General features: G+C 40.4%; 1 protein-coding gene across 3 annotated transcripts in view; it reads left to right on the top strand.

Annotated features, from left to right (window-relative positions):
• Window positions 1–21,254, top strand: part of Man1a1 (mannosidase alpha class 1A member 1) — a 179,451-nt gene that overhangs the window by 38,413 nt on the left and 119,784 nt on the right. For all 3 annotated transcript variants that reach the window (XM_041653405.1, XM_041653404.1, XM_041653403.1), the window contains exons 3-4: window positions 5,179–5,275; window positions 10,404–10,519. In XM_041653405.1, the coding sequence (XP_041509339.1) occupies window positions 5,179–5,275; window positions 10,404–10,519 (213 nt within the window). The remainder of the gene's footprint in view (window positions 1–5,178; window positions 5,276–10,403; window positions 10,520–21,254) is intronic.

A 21,254-nucleotide genomic window follows, 5' to 3' on the forward strand; every position in this document is an offset into this window, starting at 1 on the left:
GTAGTACATATTTGTCTGGTTTGTGTATAAACTGTTTATATACTAGGAACAGTTATGATGAAACTTGGAGATTACAAAGATCAATGACATATTTCTCTTTTAATACAAATGATCCTAATACTTAAAATGCATTGAGCGTTCGCAGTGTGTTGGTCCGTACATTTGTTAAATGCATAATTTTATTGAATCATCACAACCAATGAAGCTATCCTTTCATTCTTTCACATCTGATGGATGCGGAAAGTGGGATCAGAGAGATAAATCGCCTCACACGGATGCATCAGTGTTGTCGAAGCTGGCATAAGAAGCTAGTTTGTGAGGTGCCTAGACCTGCCCTGTGTAGCACTTCTAAATATAATTATGTGGTTTTCTGTAAGGACGCACAGGGAAGTAAGCAAACAGCCTCATCAGACAAAAAGCTGCACTGCAGAGAAGAGAGGAAGAGATTTTGACCATGCCAGGAATCCACAGCATCCTTTGTAATTCTGTAATTGCTCTGCTCACCAGCACACCGCATAGGACTGAACACTTACTTCATTTCTGCCTCTCAGCCTCCTCTTCCTTTTCCCTCCAGACCCTCTGTTTCTCTCATTGCTTACACTGCTGTGTGACCGTTCTTTGTGGATTTTTACATCACTGCTTCTACAACAGCCCCTGGCCTCTGGATTCTCTCAGAATATCTTCTCAAGTATCCCAGATAGAGATGGGCGGGTCAGTTCGGCTTCACCCATAAGCAGTAAGAGTGACTGACTAGAGACCTCACTCAGTTTTCTCTCTTTGAATCAAGTACCAGGCCCTGGATCACTTGGTTTGCCATGGTCAACCACAATTTGCAACAGGGTGCCAAGTGTGATGGCACATACCAGAGGCAAGTGGATCTCTGTGAGTTAGAGATGACCCTAGTCTACACACCAGATAAGGCAACATACTTAGATGCTATCTCAAAACAAACAACAAAAACCAATTTACAAAATGAAAGGTCTTTAAATGGGACTGAAATCACAAGCGTTCTAGAGAAAGAAGTGACAGCCCAACGTGTGTGTGTAAGTCTGACTGGCAAAAATGGTGAGATTTTTAAAAAGATGCTTTTAATATGTCTTATCATGAAAATCCTAAAATTATATAAATAACAGAATTATTTCTTAAGGTAGTTCCACTAACAAAAATACAGCTATGAAATCTGCCAATAGCTCGGGGGAAATACAAGCATATTTATTGTCTTTCCACTGTCCTTGGAACGACATAGCCCTTAAAAGAAATTATTGAGCACACCTATAGAGCTGTACGCGGTATTTTATTCGTCTGATTGTTCTGTATTTGTAAGCTTTGATTGAGAATGTATGTGAGACTGTTAAGCTTCCACATATTATCTTTTAGATTTTAGGAGAGATGGGCTTGTTTGCTTCCCTTTGAATCCTTTAGCATCTTATTCTTCATGGAGTAACAGACACTCAATAAATGACATTGCCTAATTACTCAGCCCTGATGTCAACTGTAAAGAAGAGTACAAATTGAGAACTCCTTTCTATGAACACAGAGTCAAGGAGAAGGAAATGCTTTTTTGCATATTGTATGCTTCAATTCCTTCCTTTCTGGGTCAGGACAATAGATTGCTATTGCGCAGTTTTGTGTCCTTCCTTTGTTTCTATCTACATACTGTGTTAGCCCTGCTCTCCACCAGTGCAAATCCAAATCTAGTTTGCTCTCCATTCCTCTTGTGAGGGTTTCAGTCACTGCATTTGAAGACCTAATCAACTTCTGGTTTAGCCCAACTTTAATCCTTCCTCTTAGAATGACAAGCTATAGAACCCCAGTTAAGTATATAAAAGGCTACAGAACCAAATAAGAGGCCCGTGAAGAGGGAGGATCAATCCTTTCATGGACTTTCCTGGTGACAGTTAAAGTTTAGAAGTGGCCTTCTTGTCTTCTGAGTGTGCTGTAACACTGAGTCTGGAGAGACTGAATGTCTTTGTCCCCATGGTCCCACAGCTGGCCGTGGTAATACTATAGAATGGCAGGTACTTGCTGTGTTTTCCTGTATCTGTGATGTCATAAATCTGAAAAAACAAATTGATTTTATGTATGACTTGTGGATCCAGTAGCATGATTGTACTATGCATATACACACCCTTTCATATATGTATATATATACATATATATGCATATATATGTATATATATATATATAATCTTACAGCTTGATATACTGTGCAGATTATTTCACCCTAAGGTGATCAACACTGGAGCCCATCAACAATATGGTTGTTTCCCTTCACTTTGCAGAACACTGAAGAAAGCGCTCGTGCTGTTCCATTCAGGATATCTGATCACATTATTATCTTCTTTTCTCACGTTAACTCATAGATGAGAACTCATCAAGGGATGAGAAAACCATGTTGGGAAACATGTTGCAATTAATGAAATACCAGCAAATAACATTTGATCTTCCTATGGGGAAAAAGGATAAGAAAAGCTAATAGGTTGGTTGGTAGATAGGTGGGTGGGTGAGTGGGGTAGGTGGATAGATAGATAGATAGATAGATAGATAGATAGATAGATAATACTTACAGGGATTATGCAATACTGTACATTGTATAAATGATAATCCTTCCTTTGAGGCAGTGTCTTATGTAGCCAGCAGACCTCAAACTTATTAAGTATCCAGGCATGGCTTTGAACTTCTAACCCTCCTACCTGTACCTCTTGAGAGCTGAGATTACAGGTATGTGTCACCATGCCTGGTTTGGATCATTTTTGACAGAGCAGCACCTTCTCTGTGGGAAAGCCATATGCTGTTTTAAGCCATTAAGAATATATATCACTAGTTTCCACTCAGATTCAAAGCCAGAACAATAACTATAACATGTTTTTGTTTTATATGAGTAGCATATTTCAAAGTTCTTGAAATTTTAAAGCGTATTTGGAAATTCACAAGAATGAGGATTTTAGCAAAATGAGGCGCATTTGATGGAGGGTGGGTGTCAAAACAGGTAAAACTAGGATACAATCTCGGGGGTTCTGTGGATTTCATATACCTGTTCTTTCCGCGAAGCTCATTGCTTTCTATTTTCTGTGATATGAACACAATTGGCTTTCAATATAGACTTAACATTTATAAACACACAACTACATGTCCTTTGTCAGGCACTGTGCTATGTGCAAAGACACAGACCATGCTTCTAGAATCCTACCATGAATCCTGTGAGAAACTGTGATCCTGGTTTTTTTGGATGAGTAAAAGTGATCTCAACAGAAGCCACCTTATCCATGCATGTGTGACCAATCAGTTGACTTCATAGGCAGGAGAAGTCCAGTTACCTAACCTCAAGTCTGTTCCGCCTTCCAATAAAGATAATCTATACAGGAAAATCCTTGAAAACTTTACCCTGTAGACACATTTTCTGCTTACTGGAAGATCCTGTCTGATACCTGAGTGGAGACATTCTGTTACAGACTCATTAGAGTGAGGCTGTGGAAGGCGCAAATCCCCGCCCTCAGGCCTTGGAGCCAGGCCAGTGTGGGCATGTGAGCTGGATCCTTGGTTATAATGTCCTGACTCTGAGTCAAGCTTTATTTTGGCTTGAAGTTCTGAGCTTCAGTCTCCTCCTCTACCAAACCAATATGGTGTGAAGATAAATCTTAAAGGGTTCTGGCAAAATTGGAGCACCTGCGTCTGTCTGGATTGGGAGAATCATGGCAATTGCCTGACTCTGCTTCTTTCTCCCAGCATTCTGTTCTGTTTATGCCGCCTACATAATTTTCTGTCCTATCAAAGGCCAAGCAGTTTCTTTATTAATTAATCAAAGAAAGCAACAGATTAGAAAGAAGTCACTCCCACATCAATTTTACATGTGTATTTTCCCTGAATGTGTATGTATGTGCCACATGCTCATGCCTAGTGGCCAAGGAGGTGGGAAGAAGGCATCAGGTCCCCTGGAAGTGGAGTTGGGGATAGTTGTGATCCACTATGCTGGTGCTGGGAGCTGAGCCTGGTTCTCTGAAAAGTAATAAGGGCTCTTAATTGACACATTGTCTCTCAGGCTCCTTATTGATGTTTTTAATGGTCCCATAAAATACAGAACCAGATGAAAACATTTTCATATCATCTCCATATTTGATGCCTATTACTATAAAGCAGTGGCTTGAATAAACATGAATTGAATAGCCCTTAACTCTTTAAAACTCTGTATAAAAATAATTATAACCCAGGACTGGTAGCACAGAACTATAATCCTAACAATTTCAGAGGCTAAGTCAAGATTATTTTGAGCTCAGACTGGGCTACATGCTGAGTTCAAGTTCAGTCTGGGCAACCTAGTGAGATTCTATCTCAAAATAAAATCTCAGAGATCTAAGGAGATGGATCAGTGAAGGAGTGCTTTTCCATTGTGTAAGAGGCCCTGTGTTTAATTTTCAGTCCTTAAAATAGTAATTATTACACATAAACTTTGAATCATAAAACTTTTTTGTTCAACTAATGTATGGGACAATTGGTTGTATTTAAAAATATTATTGATCTCTAATTTGAGAATAGGTAGAATCTATCTCCAGTTAACATATATGTACACAAATACATATTTATTAAAGACTGATTATAATACACAAAAGGTTTTCAAACTCCTGACATAACTGTAGGATTTCTTTCTCTTTCTTGTACTTATTTCAAAATACATTTTCATACTTCTTGGTCAAAAGGCATTGAAGTATTTCAAGTGATAACCTTGAACATTTGTCTGTGTAAACAAAATAGGAAGGACTTTGTACAAAAATATGAATTCCAAGTTTCCAGGTCTAATATTTTATAAGAATGAAATAGATAAATATAGGAATGATTCATCATTTTAGGATGAACTAAAGTTCTGTTGTTGAGAACTGACTTATGAAGATAATCAATATATACATCATATATCATTCATATATATTACATATATACATATATATATATGATTAAATAGGTTCCAAGAAGGAAAATTTATATTTGTAAGCATAAAGAAATAATGCATGTGTTCTGTTCATGTCTGTCCTAATTTACGTAGCGATCACTCTCTTAATTAATCACCAGCCTTTTAGATGAAGCACTGAATTTTAATGCTGTAACCTTCAAATCCAAACACTATGATCTATCTTGTAGCAAAAACATCCCAGTTCAAATTGTAATCTCCTTTTTATCTCTGCTCAGATGATGAACCATGCTTGGAATAATTATAAACGTTATGCCTGGGGCTTAAACGAACTGAAACCTATATCCAAAGAAGGCCATTCGAGCAGTTTATTCGGTGAGTATGTGCTTTGTTTCGAGGATGGGTCGTTGCTGTTGCTTTGGTTTTTGAGAGGCCTTCTCCCCACTCTTAGCCCTGGCTGGCTCAGGACTGAGTATGTAGCCCTAGTTGGCTTTGAATTCACAGCCCTGCTCCCGACTTCACCTTCTGTCACAGTTTCCTTTCTGTGGCTGTGAAGAAATACCACGACCAAGGTAATTAATGGAAGAAAGTATTTAAGGGGGCTTACAGCTTCAGAAGGTGGTCTGTAGCCATCAGGGTGGGGAGCATGGCAGCAGGCAGCAGCCAGCAGGCATGGCTCTGAAACAGTAACTGAGAGCTGATATTCTTTTACACAAGCAGGAGACTGAGAAAGGCTTCCTAGTAATAGTGTGAGTTTGGAAACCTCAAAGCCCACCCCTAGTGACAGACATAGCTCATCATCCTTCCCACACACCTCCACCAACAGGGGTCCATGTTTTCAAATATGTGGGTCAATGGAAGAGCATTGTCATTCCAACTAGCACACCTTGCCAGAAAATAGAGTTATGAACCACCACTGCTGGCTTTTTATCGAGAGTGTCTTTTCCCTGAACTTACTGCTGGTCAGAAAGCTTGTGGGGATCTCTGATTCTGCAGGCCCCTCCATGTTGCTAGGAAACCTGAACCCCTGCTGGAACTGTGGAAAGATTGCACTTAAAGTATCTCCCAGAAAGAACACCAGCTTTGTGTCGGAGAGACCTGTGTAACTGTAAAACATCCTCATGCCCAGGGCTGACTTCTGGGGATTGAGTACACAGCAGGGTTTTACGGTCTAGGGTGATTCCTGTAGACGAGTATTTAGTTACCTGCATTAAGGGCTTGCTGCCGCATAAAAGTTCTGTCTTTCTAGATAAGCTTGCTGAGGCACTGGGCCGTGGCGATCCCTTCCTTAACTCAGTTTTGCCTACAGCTTTCCACTGTTCTGTGGAAGACAAGGCAGGCAGATTAGGCCAGCTGTTTGAGCTTCCACCTATCTGCTTTTTGCCTTACTGCACTTGGTGCTCACAGGAACACTCTGATTGGCACTGTTTGTATTAATAATGCGCCTATTATGGAAAGGAGGAAACCACCAGAAATGTTTGATGGTGGTTTTGTTTCAACAAAGGCCTCCTCAGGGCCACCTCCTGGGCTCTTTTTTTTTTTTTTTCTTCAGCTTTCTGAACTGAACGGTAACTGTAAGTAATGGGGAAATGGAAAAGAAGAACTCTGGGACTGCCAAGCTCACCAGCATGCCTTTCTGTACTTCAACGGGACGTCTTAAATGGCATCAGTTCATATAACAAGTAACAATTTCTGGTGACGCTTATGGAGCAATTATTGTACAGAGCCACTCTGCTGCATAGCATTCGGTCTCATTTTTTCTGTACATTTTTGGTGAGGAAGAAATTGGAGCAACGGAGAACTTTCTCAGAGATGCCTACCTATGCACTGGCACAGTGGGACAGGAACTACAGTGTGACTGACGGCATGTTCTTAATCCTGGTACCTGGCTTTTCTGTGTCTTAAGGACTTTTCATCAATTTAGCTACAGTCTGTCACTCAAGGAGATAATCCAAGTTGTTGCAAGAGTTGATGGGCTAGTGTAGCCAGTGCGCATGTGCACAGTGACTTGTCAAAGCATGAGGTGGTTCAGCAGATACGTGGAGGTCCCGGAGCCTATGGGATCTCATGTAGGGAGAAGGGCATTGCACAGAAGAGTGGAAGAGACTGCTCTGTCACCATAATGATTCGGTTCAGAGCCGGGGAACATAAGCTGGGAGTGCCTGCAGCAGAAGTGACCTCAGATGTCGCTAAAGCAGTCTCAGGACTGTGACCAGGTCCCAGGAAAGAGGAGAGGTACAAGTTTAGAGGAACTGAAATTTCATGGTGAATCAGAAGTCCTTCCCTTTTCATTGTTTACTATTGTAACTTAAAAAAAAAAAAACAACCTGAATCTGAGCTGGGTAGATGGCTCAGCGTTTGAGTACACTGGCTGCTGGCGAAGATAGCCTTGATTTGATTTCCAGCACCTCCATGACAGCTCAAAATTGTCTATGAACTCTAGTTCCAGAAGATCTGATGTCCCCTTCTGGCCTCACAGCAACTGCACATATGTGATTGGAAAACGCACACAAAGGCGAACCATCTATACACACAGAATAAATAAAAAATAAATCTTTAACAGTAATTACTCTATTTTTTTTACTTTGCTCTCAGTGAAGGTTTATCAGAGAACTCAGTTATATGTTAATCATAATCTTGAATAGATCACTTGGTTTCTGTTAATAGATCAATGGTCTTAATAATAAACTTTACAGACATTTCAATCTTTTTGTTTTTATAATTTTCACTGGATTTATCAGTAAAAACACGTTATGAGTCAGATGAATATTTACTCTTTACAAGGGGCCTCAGATATTAATATGGCAGAATGAACTGTTAATCAAATGGTATCTATTTCCATTTTCAAATTCGAATAGGCTATAGAACATTTTCTTGTACAATAAAATCAACATCTGGGACTTAATGCAAAAATGAAAAGTCCTTATTTCTGAAGGTGAGGAAAACTTTTGTCTTATTTAGATGCATCTGAGCCAAATGCTTTTTCTGCAAGAAGTATGTCAACCTGTGTATTCTTCCAGCAAACCATAGATGACAGGGATATTTCTTGCCCCTCCCGCCTACTTTTTCAGAGTGGTTATTGCTTTACAGTGGCTTATGCAGAATTTTGTCCCTCAAAGCAGCCTGTTTTTCAAGAGACAATCGGCTCTGTGAACCTCATTTTTGCCAGTCATTAACATCTGGGGAGCCCTTCGACACTGTTGCTTTTTTCTCAAGGCTCTTTCCAGTTGAAAGTCACCTGTTAGCCAGGCAAAGGAAAACTGATGCTAATGCTTAACTTGAAAACGATGCTAATGAACATGAGAAAAGACCTGGGAGTTGCCACCTCCCAGTTCCACTGTAAAAAAGGAAAACAGAGCTAGTGTTTTGACAGAATTATTCCTCAAAGAGAACCGTTTGTGTTTGATCAGGTATATTCAGTATAAAGTATAACAGCAACAACAAAAAAAGCTCATAAAGACTGAGAAATTAGAAATAAATGATCATATGAATCTGTTACCACGTTTCAGAATGTGACCTGAAAACATCCCCTTTAATGTTTCCCTTGATCCCACAGTTTTGTTTCCTCCCTAAATTGTATTTTTGAGAATATTGAGTTATAATAAAGTGTAAGGCTAAATGTTTTCTAACTTTTATGTTTTATCATTATGTAAGATTTAACTTTAGTCTATTTTAGAAAGCTAAGTGTTTTAATGTTACAAGGGAAAGGGCCCCTTGTTTGTCCCAGCTGCCTGGCTAGCTTACACCCCAAATAACCACACAGAAACTGTATTAATTAAAACACTGCTTGGCCATTAGCTCTAACTTCTTATTTGCTAACTCTTACGTATTAGTTTAACCCATCTTTACTAAGCCACGTGGCTGTGGCTTACCAGAGATTCTAACAGGCATCCATCTCAGGCAGAGGATCCATGGCTTCTTTGACTCTGCCCTTCTTCCTTCCAGCATTCAGTTCTGTTTACCCCGCCTACCTAAGTTCTGCCCTATCAAAAGGCCAAGGCAGTTTCTTTATTCCCTAACCAATGAAAGCAACACATAAACAGAAGGACCTCCTATACCATTTTAGTATTCTATTACTTCTGGTTTTCTAATGAAAATTTCTCAATTGTTACTTGAACACTATGTGCACTGAAGTGTGTTCCATTTTAATTTATGGATCTGCACTGAATAAATGTAGTATTCAGTCTCTCAGCATTCACTTATTGAATTCCACCTCTACAGTCATGGAGGGTGCCATGGAGAATGTGGGATGAAGAAAACATAATCTCTCTCCTAAGAAGGTTTGTAGTCTCAAGGAGGACGAAACGTGATGCATTCCTGCGGATGCAGTGAGAGCTCAGAGGAAAGATACAGAACCTGGGTCTGACTAGGATGAGAAGGGAATCAGTATCAGTCACAATGTTATAGACGTTGGGGATTTCATGTCAGAGTACAGAACACCTCCTACTTACCCATGCTTTTGTTTCCTGGATTTTAATCGCCTGTGACCAACCACAGGCTGAAAATATTGAGATGATTCTAAAAATAAGAATCTTTATGCTTTAGCCGGTATACAATCCTGAACAATGTCCTGAACTATGTGACCGCCTCCAGCTCATTCCTGGCCTGGATGGACGCATCCCCGTATCCACAGTACATGATATCCCCCGTCAGTCATTTGGTAGCCATTTTGCTTCATCGCTCTTTGCATTTTATTCTTTATTCCCAAGTCACCGTATTTTACTAATGGTCCAAAAGTACAAGAGTACCATGCTGACGATTTGGGTGAGCCCAAAAGAAGCCAAGCAGTATTTTTTTTTAACAATGAAAGTACCTGGTATTCAGCTTGATATGGAAGAGGAACAGGAAAATCCTATGCTGAGGTTGCTAAGAGCTACAGTCAAGATGAATCTTCTGTCCGTGGAACTGGGAAGAAGGAAAAAGGAATCTGCATTAGTTGTGTTGTCCCACATCAAACTGCAAAAGTTATGGTCACAGTGCTCTAAATGTTAAAATGGAAAAGGCATTAACTGTGTTTATGCTCAGGGAAAACGTGGTATATATGAGGTTCAGTGCGATCTGCTACTGCAGCATCTCCCAGGGTTCTGGGAACATATTGTCTGCAGATAAAGGATGACTACTGCGGTGATTTAAAAGAGCTCGCCTGGTGATAGTTCTACATCTAGCAAACTTCACACCCGTGCATTCCAGCACAACTATACAGAAATTAATGACAACTGCCTCTTTGCTTCGGCTTATTCTTTCTTTCTTTCTTATTCTAGAGAATGCAGTCACGGACGAAGTTTCCCAGGGGTTTAGTTTCTACAGCTTGGAGCAAATGTTAAAGATCAGTGTTCGTAGCCTAGAGCCTAGAAAAATGTTTGTTTGGGCATGCTGTATTTCTTACATTTTATTTTTTGAAAGAAATGAATACTCTACTCAGTATCACTGTCTGTCAATGAGTTGAGAATTACTCTCAGATTTTTCTAGTTTTGCATTTAAAGCTTTTTTTGGTATTTTTCAGGCAACATCAAAGGAGCAACGATAGTAGACGCCTTGGATACGCTTTTCATCATGGGAATGAAGACCGAATTTCAAGAAGCTAAATCATGGATTAAAAAATATTTAGATTTTAATGTGGTAAGTTAAATCGAAGTTGCTCATTGAGCCCTTAACTTTTAGCCTATCCATACACTGTAGGGGATACATTTGTTATAATCTGTGCCAGTAGAAACAAATTTAACTTTTTAATGTGTATGCGTGTGTGTGTGTGTGTGCGTATGTGCGTGCATGCGTGGTGTGTGTGTGTGTGTGTCTGTGTGTGTATAATGCCATTGGCTGTAATCCCTCTGACATCATCCATCTCATTTCCTTAGCTTTGAGACAGGGTTAGGGTCTGCCTGTTCCTAGCTCTCCAGCACTGGGATTAGATGCACATGCCAACACACCCAGCTTTTTGACATGGCTTCTGGGTGTAGCGGCGTAAATGGAGGCAGACAGAAATTATAATAAAATATTCAGCTTTAATTAGGAAAAGACTTACAGAACCGAAGTTCCCGTGGAGAACTGGAAAGCAGAAGGGAAGGGGGGAAGCACACTCGCAATATTTATTAGTAAAAAATATCCTCAGGAGACCCCACCCTACAAGCAAGGTGATTGGCTGGGGCTTCCCTTACATCTGGGGATCAAACTCAGGTCCTCTACTTGAGAAGCATGCACTTTGCTGAGTCGTCTCTCCAGCTCTGAATGCTGCAGCTTTGAATAGTAAAGACATTCTCTGCTCTGTCCTTCTCAGTTATTATACATACATGTGTCCTTTTGTCAAAAAGGGTATATCGAAAGAAAGTTATTTAAAGTAGCCTACATTACCCATCTTCTTGTTTGAATTACCACAACAACCCCATGAGATGGATACTGAAGCCACACAGGCTTATTCCAGAGCATAATGCTGGCTGTATGTTGAAGCCATGACTCTGTCACAGGGCCATGTCCCCAGTACTTAATCTTGACATTGTACAAGGCACACAGCATTGGCAGCCACTGTCACTTAACTGAGGCTTCCAACTTCATTGTTCTTACACTCCTATTCATAAAAGAAAAAAGAGAAAAAAATCACCTCCATCTAGATATCTGAGCGTAAATAACAGTCTTCAGCTTTTAATATGTGTGCATTCTTGGCAAATAACCTGAGACCAAGTGTGTTCTGAGGGAGCAGAGCAATAGAGGGAGGCGAATCCAGTGTTTAATTACCATGGTCCAGGAGAACTGTGTTTCCTTGGATCTAACTGAACAGTCTTTGTTTTGCCCCATCAGGATGTTGGCAAGGAACTTATTCGAAGAAAAGGAAGCATGTTGGCCCTAACTCTTTAAAAGTCCTAACTTAGGGCTGCACTATTGGTATTCTTTTAAATATCAGATAAGTACAGAAATCTTTGTAAGCCTCTTGTCTAGCTAGAAAGTGTTCAGTAGCACCTGGGGATCCTTGCAGCCAAGGTAGAAGATGCATACTGCATGCTGAGATGAGATGGAGGAGGAGGATGCTCCTGCTGGCCCGGCTGTGTTGTCATTCCTCTGTTCTCATGAAGAGTGAACATCAGAGCTAGCCAGAACACTCAAGATTAGTAAAGCAAGTCCTTGTCCATCACTTTGATGAGCACTCAAGATCAGTAAACCAAGTCCTTGTCTATCACTTTGACTTTAACGCATATATAAATTACAGTATTCCAACACTACAGATTTTTGGAGATCAGTGCATTAAGCTCTTATTTTATTTTTAATTTTCTAGATTTATTTTCATGTGCATGAATGTCTCACTTACATGTATATATGTCTATGTACCATACATGTACCTGGTGCCCAGGGATGTTTAAAAGAGAGAGTTGGATCCCTTGGAACTAGAGTTGCAGATGGTTGTGATAGACCGTATGGGTGAGAGGAACTAATCCTAGGGCCTCTTCGACATCAAGTGCTCCTAACAGCTGAGCTACTCTCCAGTCCCAGGCTCTTTCATTTTAAATGCAGAGAAAAATGAGTATAAAGCTGGTGATATAAAGCTATTGGATGGTATGTTACGTGGCAGTTCTGATAATACTAATAGAACTAAACATGAAATGTTAGAGTAGAAAATTTTCTCTTTTTATAAGTTTATTCCCTTAGGAATACTGAGTAAGTCTTGTTTGTTTCTATGTGTCTCAGATTTCTGTTTATTTTGCGCTCTCTCTCTCTCTCTCTCTCTCTCTCTCTCTCTTTCTCTCCCTTCCCCCTGTGCCTGTGTGTGTGTGTGTGTGTGTGTGTGTGTGTGGTGTTGTGGTAGATGTTGTATATATGTAGAGAGACACACAACACTCATGAGATGCTACAACAGGACAATGGGTGTCTTCCTCTATCACTTCCAACCTATTGCCTCGCGACAGGGACTCTCGTTTTACTGGATGCTTGCCATTTTAGCTAGGCTGCCTGACAGCAAACTCCTGTATTCCTGCTCCCAGCCTAGCCCCCACACCAAGTACTCTGGTAAAGGATATATGCATCCAGGCTCAGCTTTTTATACGGATGCTTGGAATTTGAACTCAGACCCTCATGCTTCCAGAGCAAGTGCTCTTACCCGCTGAACCATCTCCTTAGCCTTATACTATTCACAGCATGAGAAGACTTGAAACATTTTCTGTGCCTCTTTCTACTAACAAATATTACCATATTTCCCCATAAAAAATATATCAGGTTGAAACGATAGCTCAGTTTGTGGAGTGCTTACCTAGCATGCACAAAATCCAAGGTTCAATCCCCAGTACAGTATAAAAACTGGGTTGTCAGGAGCCACCTTTCTGGGGTGACTTCTACCTTGATCCTACCCAAGGCAGGCATTTCAAGGTAGGACGTGAGGATTAGAAAAGTTAGGTAGGAGGAACCGAGATAAGAAAGAAGCACAGAAACACAGAATAGTATCCGGAGGGCAGCTCAGCATATCCAGAATGCTGAATTCACCCACATTTATTTTCCATACACTTTTATACGCCAGCACAAAGTGGGAGAGGGGGGAGAAGGCAAAGGAATACTTTAATGTGATACAAAGAACAACCAGAACAGTTGCTTGCCCCAATACTTGAGACATCAAGTCATTATTTCTTGAGAAAAACATTCTGTTCTTTAGGCAGTGAACCCACCCTAGACCAAGTATCCTGAAGGCAGCCACTCCCTAGGTCAAACTTCCTATTTCAAAAGAAGGAGCTTGAATTCTGTGACCTTTGGTCAGGGTGAGTGGCTGCACCTCTGTGGGCAGTCTTAGTGTCCAAAACACCAAGTAACCACACCCTAGGTCAGGGTGTGTAGTCACAGTTGTGGTCAATTACTTTGAGCAACCTCAGGCTGTCTGACCTTCAGTCAAGGTGGAACAGGCCCACAATTTTGAGCTTCCACACTGGGTCTGGTGGCATGTACCTGCTAATTCTAGCACTCAGAAGGTAGAGGCAGGAGGATCAGAATTTTCAGGTCAGCCTCAGGTATATACAAAGTTCAAGCCAACTTGGGCTACATGAGACCTCTTTGTTTTAACACACATATCAATAATAGAGAGTTAGAACGTCTCATATTAAAAAGAGTAATGCATACATTCAAGAAAGATATATTTTTTCTTCTTTTCATTGCACGATACAGATCTTTAGCTCAGTATTTATTAAGTTTTCTAAACCACATGTGAGAATTTATCTTACATTTTCATACTCAACACGCAGCTTCAAGTGAATGTTTCAATGACTGCTTGACTTTTCCTTCAGAATAAAAAAAAAGACTGAGAATTTATTTTTGCATTTATGTTAGGGGAGAACAATAAGCCTTACCTAAAATAGAAAAAATGTTTTTCCCTTTTAGGGATAGCATGTAATATTGTATCCTCTAGGCTACAATCATTAATATAGAAATGAATGCATTGGTATGGATCTTGATCTATTGATACAAATTTAAGGTTGATTTTGTTATATGTATATTTCTACTTTTGTTTAACGTATTGTGTTTGTGTAGCTCATTTAAAAATGTAATGCATAGTTAAGAAATACAGATTAACAGATAGTTATATATAATAGTCAAATTGTAGTCATGTTAGTTAGGTTTTCTAGATGTACAAAGATATATCTCAGATGGATAGTTATGCTTCAAATCTTTCAAAGACCTACAGAATATGGCATTTAAAATGTTTTAAGAACTTAGACTTTTCTCAACAATGAGACATGCCTGCTCTGGCAGCATCAATTATTTCACAAGGATAATGGGCATTGAAGAAGATTCTTATGGAGTTTGCTAGCCATTTGGGCAAGAAACTGCTCTTGCCTGGTCTGCTTGATGATATGCTGTATGAACTAGACATGCAAGACCCACAGAAAAATGACTGCTGAAGTTGCCTAAAGAAGATGAGACAGTCCTTCAGGGTTCCTGCTTCATGGAAGAGTCTGCCAGATGTTCTGCAGACCACAGAAAAAGTGACTGACAAACTGCCAATATAGGTGAAACAGGCTTTGAAATTTTCTGCTTCATGAAACAGTCTGCCAGATACTATGGGCCATTAGGCTTAAGATGGGGTGCCCAGCCTGTATGGCAGAAGAACTTTGGGAGACTGTCCAGGCAGCAAGATGTCTCTGTCAATTCTCGACCTTTGGAAGTTGTTTACAATGTACTTCCTGTTTACTTAGGTAATATTATATCCTTCTGGGGTCTTTGTTGGAGTTGAAAACATTTATAGTTTTCCTTGGTTATGATAAAAGATAAATTAAAAATAAATATCATAACTGTAATTCTTGCTTGATAACTGTTTTGTTATATGTAATTTTACTATGTAGAGTTAAAACCTTTTTTACTTAGACAGAAAAAGAGAGATGATGTGGGATTTCCTCTGAATGCTGTGAGTATGTACTACCATTGGTTAATAAAGAAGCTGTTTTGGTTTATGGCAGGGCACAATAGAGCTAGGTGGGAAAAACTAAACTGAATCCTGGGAGAAAGAAGGCAGAGTCAAAGAGACACCATGTAGCTGACAAAGGAGACAGAAGCTGGAACCTTACTAGTAGGCCACATCTTCATGGTAAAATATAAAATAATAGGAATGGGTTAATTTAAGATGTAAGAGTTAGTTAATAAATAAATAAATAAATAAATAAGAGTCTGATCTAATAGGCCAAACAGTGTTGTAATTAATACAGTTTCTGTGTGATTACTCAGGTCTGGGCAGCCAGGAACGAAAAAGCAGTTACACACCATTGCCTGCATTTAAGTCAATACCTTTTCCTTATAAAATATTTAAAGTGTTTAAACTGAAAGCCCAGTGGTTTATTGTTCTGTTGTTGTTATTGTTTGTTTTAAAGTTAATGCATATAAATGTATCCAATGCTGCTGCAAAATGAGAACTAGAAGGGAGATAGAAAGACTATTGCTGTGGGTTTAATCCTAGAGTTCCTGTGTAAATAAGTCCTACAGTTGAGAGTAAATGTGTATGCATGCAGAATGCTCAGTTTATAGTACTTAAAATTTACTTTAGCAAATACTTCTCAGTGGGTTTATACTGCCATTCATGAAAGCCTAACAAGTTGATTCATTTGGTTGTACAAAATCCAAGTGTCTTTTATGACTGCTTTTAAATAAGTCATTGGGTTAATGTGATTTAGGAAGTAAAAGCTGGGACTTCATTGCTGGAGCTTGTGTTTGGCTCAGGTATCCTCCTGTGTGCAGGTGAGATGGGAAACATTTAGTAGACTCTAAGGAACTTCCTGATATCAATTCAATGCAAGCGTAGGATAAAGAATCCAGATTTTTATTTACTCATTATCTATTAATTAATATGCTAATTATCTACAAGCTCTTCCTAAAGATCAGTGACCACACTTCAGGAGTTTCTCCAGCAGGAGAAATGGATACTTTAACTGGAGCTGGGTTATCTGAGGAAGACAAGGAGAAAGGCAAGATAGGACAGGGGATCTGTAAGAGGCTAGCACCTGGTGATTGATAGATTGATGCTGATTAATATTTTACATAGATTATTTCCATCTCTGCGGAAGAGTAGTAGTATTTTCTTTGTGTTTATAGATGAGCATGATTAATTAAACTTCCCAAGGTTATGCAGCAAACAGGAGCTATGGTGAGCAAGCTCTGTCAAATTCATTCACCCTGTTTTTTTTAGTGGTGAGGAAATACAATAAGTTGAGAAATTGATACCCATCCTAAGAATCTGAGTCTGTGGCTTAGGCATGTCATCTTCATATCACTGTGTTTATTAGATTCTGTCATTTAGTAAGAATTCAATCATTGCCCGTGAAACAAAGGTGCTGTCTGTCTTGTCCTGTTTCCTGACTGATGTGGGAGACTGGGTTGGAAAGCCTGCCCGTGGAATACAGTGGTAGCTGTGCCAAGTCATTTTTAGACAGTTAAAATGCAAGCACAGGTGATCTCCACAGCATTAGCTACCCCTCCACAGGGTGGTGGTGGCTCCTGCCACAGGAACATGCTAGAATAATGAAAATGGCCTAGTTCCCCTGTGAGTGCTACTCAATTCCATTCTGAGCTTCTTTGAAAAAACTACTGTGTTAACGAGAGGTACTGAAAAGTATCTTTAGTAACAAATTTTATAGAATATGTAGAAATTTTCTCTGGATAGCAATTCTTTACACGAAGTCTCTGTGAACACAAAAGCTAGATAAAAGCTGTCCTTACAATGTCTTTCAGCCCTGCAGCAACATAGAGTGGTGTGGGGGATGGGGCTTTCTTTGCTAAGGACAAGAATAGAGTAGTGGATTAGCTTGCTCCAGACCCTACCCACTGATGCTGGAGAAGTTCACCAAGTGCCAGGGTTGTGCCAGGGATGTGATGATTCCCATGCATTTTACATGATAAAGGTATTGATAGCAAGGTGACTTTTTGTTTTAAAGTAAAGGTCTACACTCTAAACATGTTCCTAGGTTTCACTTAAATATGCAAGCAAGCAAGCAAACCATGGGGGTCCTCTGGAAAAGCTGTGCGTCCACTTTAACCCTGGTGCAATGTCTTTCCCCCCATGCCCGAATGAGTACTTGGCTACTCATGAGTACCATGTTATGAAGCATGAAGAAGTGGCATTTTTCTTAACTCTGCTCCTAGAAAGGGGTTGTCTCAAAGCAGAATTATATCCTGATTGGTGAAGATCACTGTTAGTTTTCCTGCTGAATGGAATCATGGGGTATTTACCATTTGATGCTGGGGGGTACCTGGCTGGGGGTAATTCTTTTGGTCATGGCCCTAATAGGAACTTGTCTCTCTAGCAGTGATTACTGATAGATCTGAGCTGCAACTTGGATCGTTCCTGGACCTTCATAGCAAACCAGTCTATTAAACATGGACAGCATGCTTCTTTGCCTGTCTTCGGAGCGTTAAGAGTTTAAACACTGTTAACAGTCTTCAGACATGTTTTCCACTATTTATGAAACTAAGAGCAGCAAGGACACACAGTGAGGAAAAGGAGACACTACTAAACTTTAAATCTTACACTTCCTCTTAATTCATGAGTGTGAAGCAGCAGACATTCTGAGGTAGCATTCTTTAAGGAGGCAGAATTACTGGTAAACATAGGCCAGATACATAGGCAGTTCCTGTAACCTGAGGCCTTGCAAGCTTTTCTCTAGAAAGCACATTATGTTATCACCCACCTATGTGATAACTTTTCTCTAGTTATCACATAGGTGGGTACAGTAGCATTGCTCCTGGACATAATCATTACAATGGATTGGAGTGGGGAAGTTGTAATTAATCACAGTCATTGCTCTGATATGCAGCGGGGCAGCCATTACCGAATCTTATGTGTTTGTTGTGAGTCATAGAAGCACAGGAGCCCCATGTCACAGATCTCTGAGTAGAAAGCTGACAGAGTTTGGTTGAATCATTGGTAAAACAAACCAACAACAAAAGAGTTTCTGAATTTAGGGATCTAATGTTCTCTTCCAAAAGATCTTTTCAACTCAGTGAAAATGTTGTGCTGTGTTGCATCCTAAATAGTTAAAGTCTGAACAAGCTTTATTATGAATAACTATCTTATAGCCTGGAGACTCAAAGAAATAAATTACCTTCTCAAAGGAAGCTTATGGGTTTGTAGTTTCTCAGGCAAATGGGAGCCAGGGCTGACTTTGTTCTAGAACCATCATTTCCTCTTATTCTCCTGGCCAAGCCTGTGATTTTTGCTTACTGACTCTATTAAATATGCTATGGGGCATTTTGATGGATAAGTTGCTTATAAAAATGAAACTTAACTGGAATGTCTTTGTGCTCTTTAACATGCTGTCTTGCCTGGTGAGTCTCTCCGACACTCAATTTAACAAGGGTTCTGATGGGGTCATTATTTTGTCACCAAATTAGTGTTAGAGTCTTCACATCCGTGGGTGTATGATGTGATAACTAAGATGAGGCCTTTCCCAGCACAGCAGTGGGGCAAGATGCTAATTTAAGGATTAGGGGAGGAGAACATGCATTTTCCCCCAGTTTAGCAATCTTTGTCCATTTATCTCATAATTTTAGATGTCTAATAAATTGGAGAAGAAAAATTTAAGAGAATTCATGAACGTGAGGTTGAACTTAATGGTCTAAGGGAACCAAGTTATAGGTACTGTCCTGGTCAGGGTTACTATTGCTGTAATGCAACACCATGGCCAACAGCAACTTGGGGAGGTAAGGCTTACATATCTTGCGCCACAGCCCACTGAGGGAAGGCATGGCAGGAACCCAGACTGGGCAGGAACCTGGAGACAGGAGCTGATGCAGAGGCCATGGAGGGGTGCTGCTGATAGGCTTGCTCCTCGTGACTTGCTCAGTATGCTTTCTTATAGGACCCAGGACCACTACTTCAGGCTGGGTGGCACCACCTACAATGGGCTAGACCCTCCCCTGTCAATCACTACTTAAGAAAATTCCTGCAGGCTTGCCTGCAGCTTGATCTTATGGCGGCACTGTCTCAGCTGAGGTTTCCTCCTCTTGATTATGCTTGTCTGTGTCAAGGTGACATGAAGCTAGCTCTTGTCAACTTGACACACTGTTCAGCCATAACCTTTCTTTGTTGTTCACCCTCAAGATCACATGTCGCTGTCAACATTACAATGTAACATCCAAAGTTTTAAAAGACCCACGGTCTGAAAATTTAAACACCCCAAGTTTAAGTCTTTTTAAAAAAGTAACCAGTATCTTCTAAAATCCAAACTGTCTGTAAAACTCTAAAATCTCTTTAAAAGTTCAGAGTCTCTCAAACGTGGGATCTGGTAAAATCAAAAATAAATTAAATACCTTCTTATCTCAAGGAAAAACCAGGGCAAATTCACAATCTAAATTAAACAAAAATCAGACTCCAACAATGTAAATAATTCAATATCCAAGATCTACTCATGACTTCTGGTCTCCTCCAAAGGGCTAGGATCAATTCTCTGGCCACCCTCTCCAGCCCACACAGATTTGCTCCTAAGTTCAGTCCGCTCCACGCCATGGCTGCTGCTTTTCTCTTGGTGGCCGGCCACTAGTACTGACGTTCCTGAATTGCTGGGATCTCTTGCTGCAACTGGGATTTGATAGCCTTAAGGGACCCCAGCCCTGCCACACAGTGCCAGGCCTCAGCAGCCCCCCTTGACCCCTTCATGCCTTCAAAACCAGTAGCACCTGGGTGGCCTTTACACTACCAAGTATGGCTGCCAGTACAAGGTACAATCTTGGCTGCCTTTGGAACACAGCTTCTTTGTATAACTCCAAGGGATCACTTCCCAGAAGATTTCACCCCTCCAATGCTGGTCTCTTCTTAATCACGGCTGATTTCACAACTCCGGTTGGCCAGCATCACTTATCCCAGCAAAGCCATGGTTTCACATTAGTGGTTCTGGTGTCTTGTTAGTGACAGCCAGTTCTTCAACCCCAGCAGACCAGAACCACAGATTCTTAATTCATAATATTCAACGGTCTAATAGAGTCTTCAAGGGACTCTCAAAATTCCCTTTGGAATTTAACAAGCCAGATTCTATCGTCTACATTTCTCTCAACACTCATCTTCCAACCTCCCGCCAAACCAAAGTCAAGCTTTGACTACTCAGTGGCTTTTCTATGGACCCCAAAGGTCCAAAGTCCTTCTGCAATGCTCCCCAAAACAACATGGTCAGGTCGGCCACAGCAAGAGCCCACTGTCTTAGTACCAATGGAGGTTAATGTGGCTGTGATGAAACACCATGACTGAAAGTAACTTGGTAAGAGAAGGGTTTATTTGACTTACGTATCGTGGGTTGCAGTCCACTGAGGGACACCCAGGCAGGAACTCACAGAAGAGTGCTGGTTACTGACTTCCTTCCCATGGCCTGTTCAGTTTGCTTTCTTATAGACTCCAGGACGGCCATTCCAGACTGGGTAGGCACTACCCATGAAGGGCTGGACCCTCCCCCATCAATCAAGTGATGAAGAAAATGTGCTACAGGCCTGCTTACAATTTGATCTTATGGAGGCATTTTCCCAGCTGATGTTCCCTCCTTTCAAATGACTCTAGTGTGTGTCAAGTTGACGTAAAACTAGTCAGCACGGCTGCTAAGACAGTCTCATAACCAAAGCAGACTTTCTCAATGGCCCACGGTACTGGCCTCCTGATATTCTCATGTGAATTGAATTAGACCATCTATTTTATTAAACTCGTGCATGAATCTGTGTGTTGTGATTGCATAGCCACGCTGGAAGAAAAACGGAAGAGCGGTCTCTAATGAAGATGTACTTAAGAGTATATTATATTTTAGACATGTTCAACCTATAGTTGCTACTCAGTGTGACATAACAGGTTTAAACAAAGAACTGAATACCCTTCTCCAACTGGGAGTCCTTTAAGACTATCCACTAGATACTACACAATATACAG

Source organism: Microtus oregoni, unplaced genomic scaffold, assembly GCF_018167655.1.
Source record: "Microtus oregoni isolate MIOR12 unplaced genomic scaffold, Mior012 000006F_ref0000085, whole genome shotgun sequence".
Lineage (NCBI taxonomy): Eukaryota > Metazoa > Chordata > Mammalia > Rodentia > Cricetidae > Microtus > Microtus oregoni.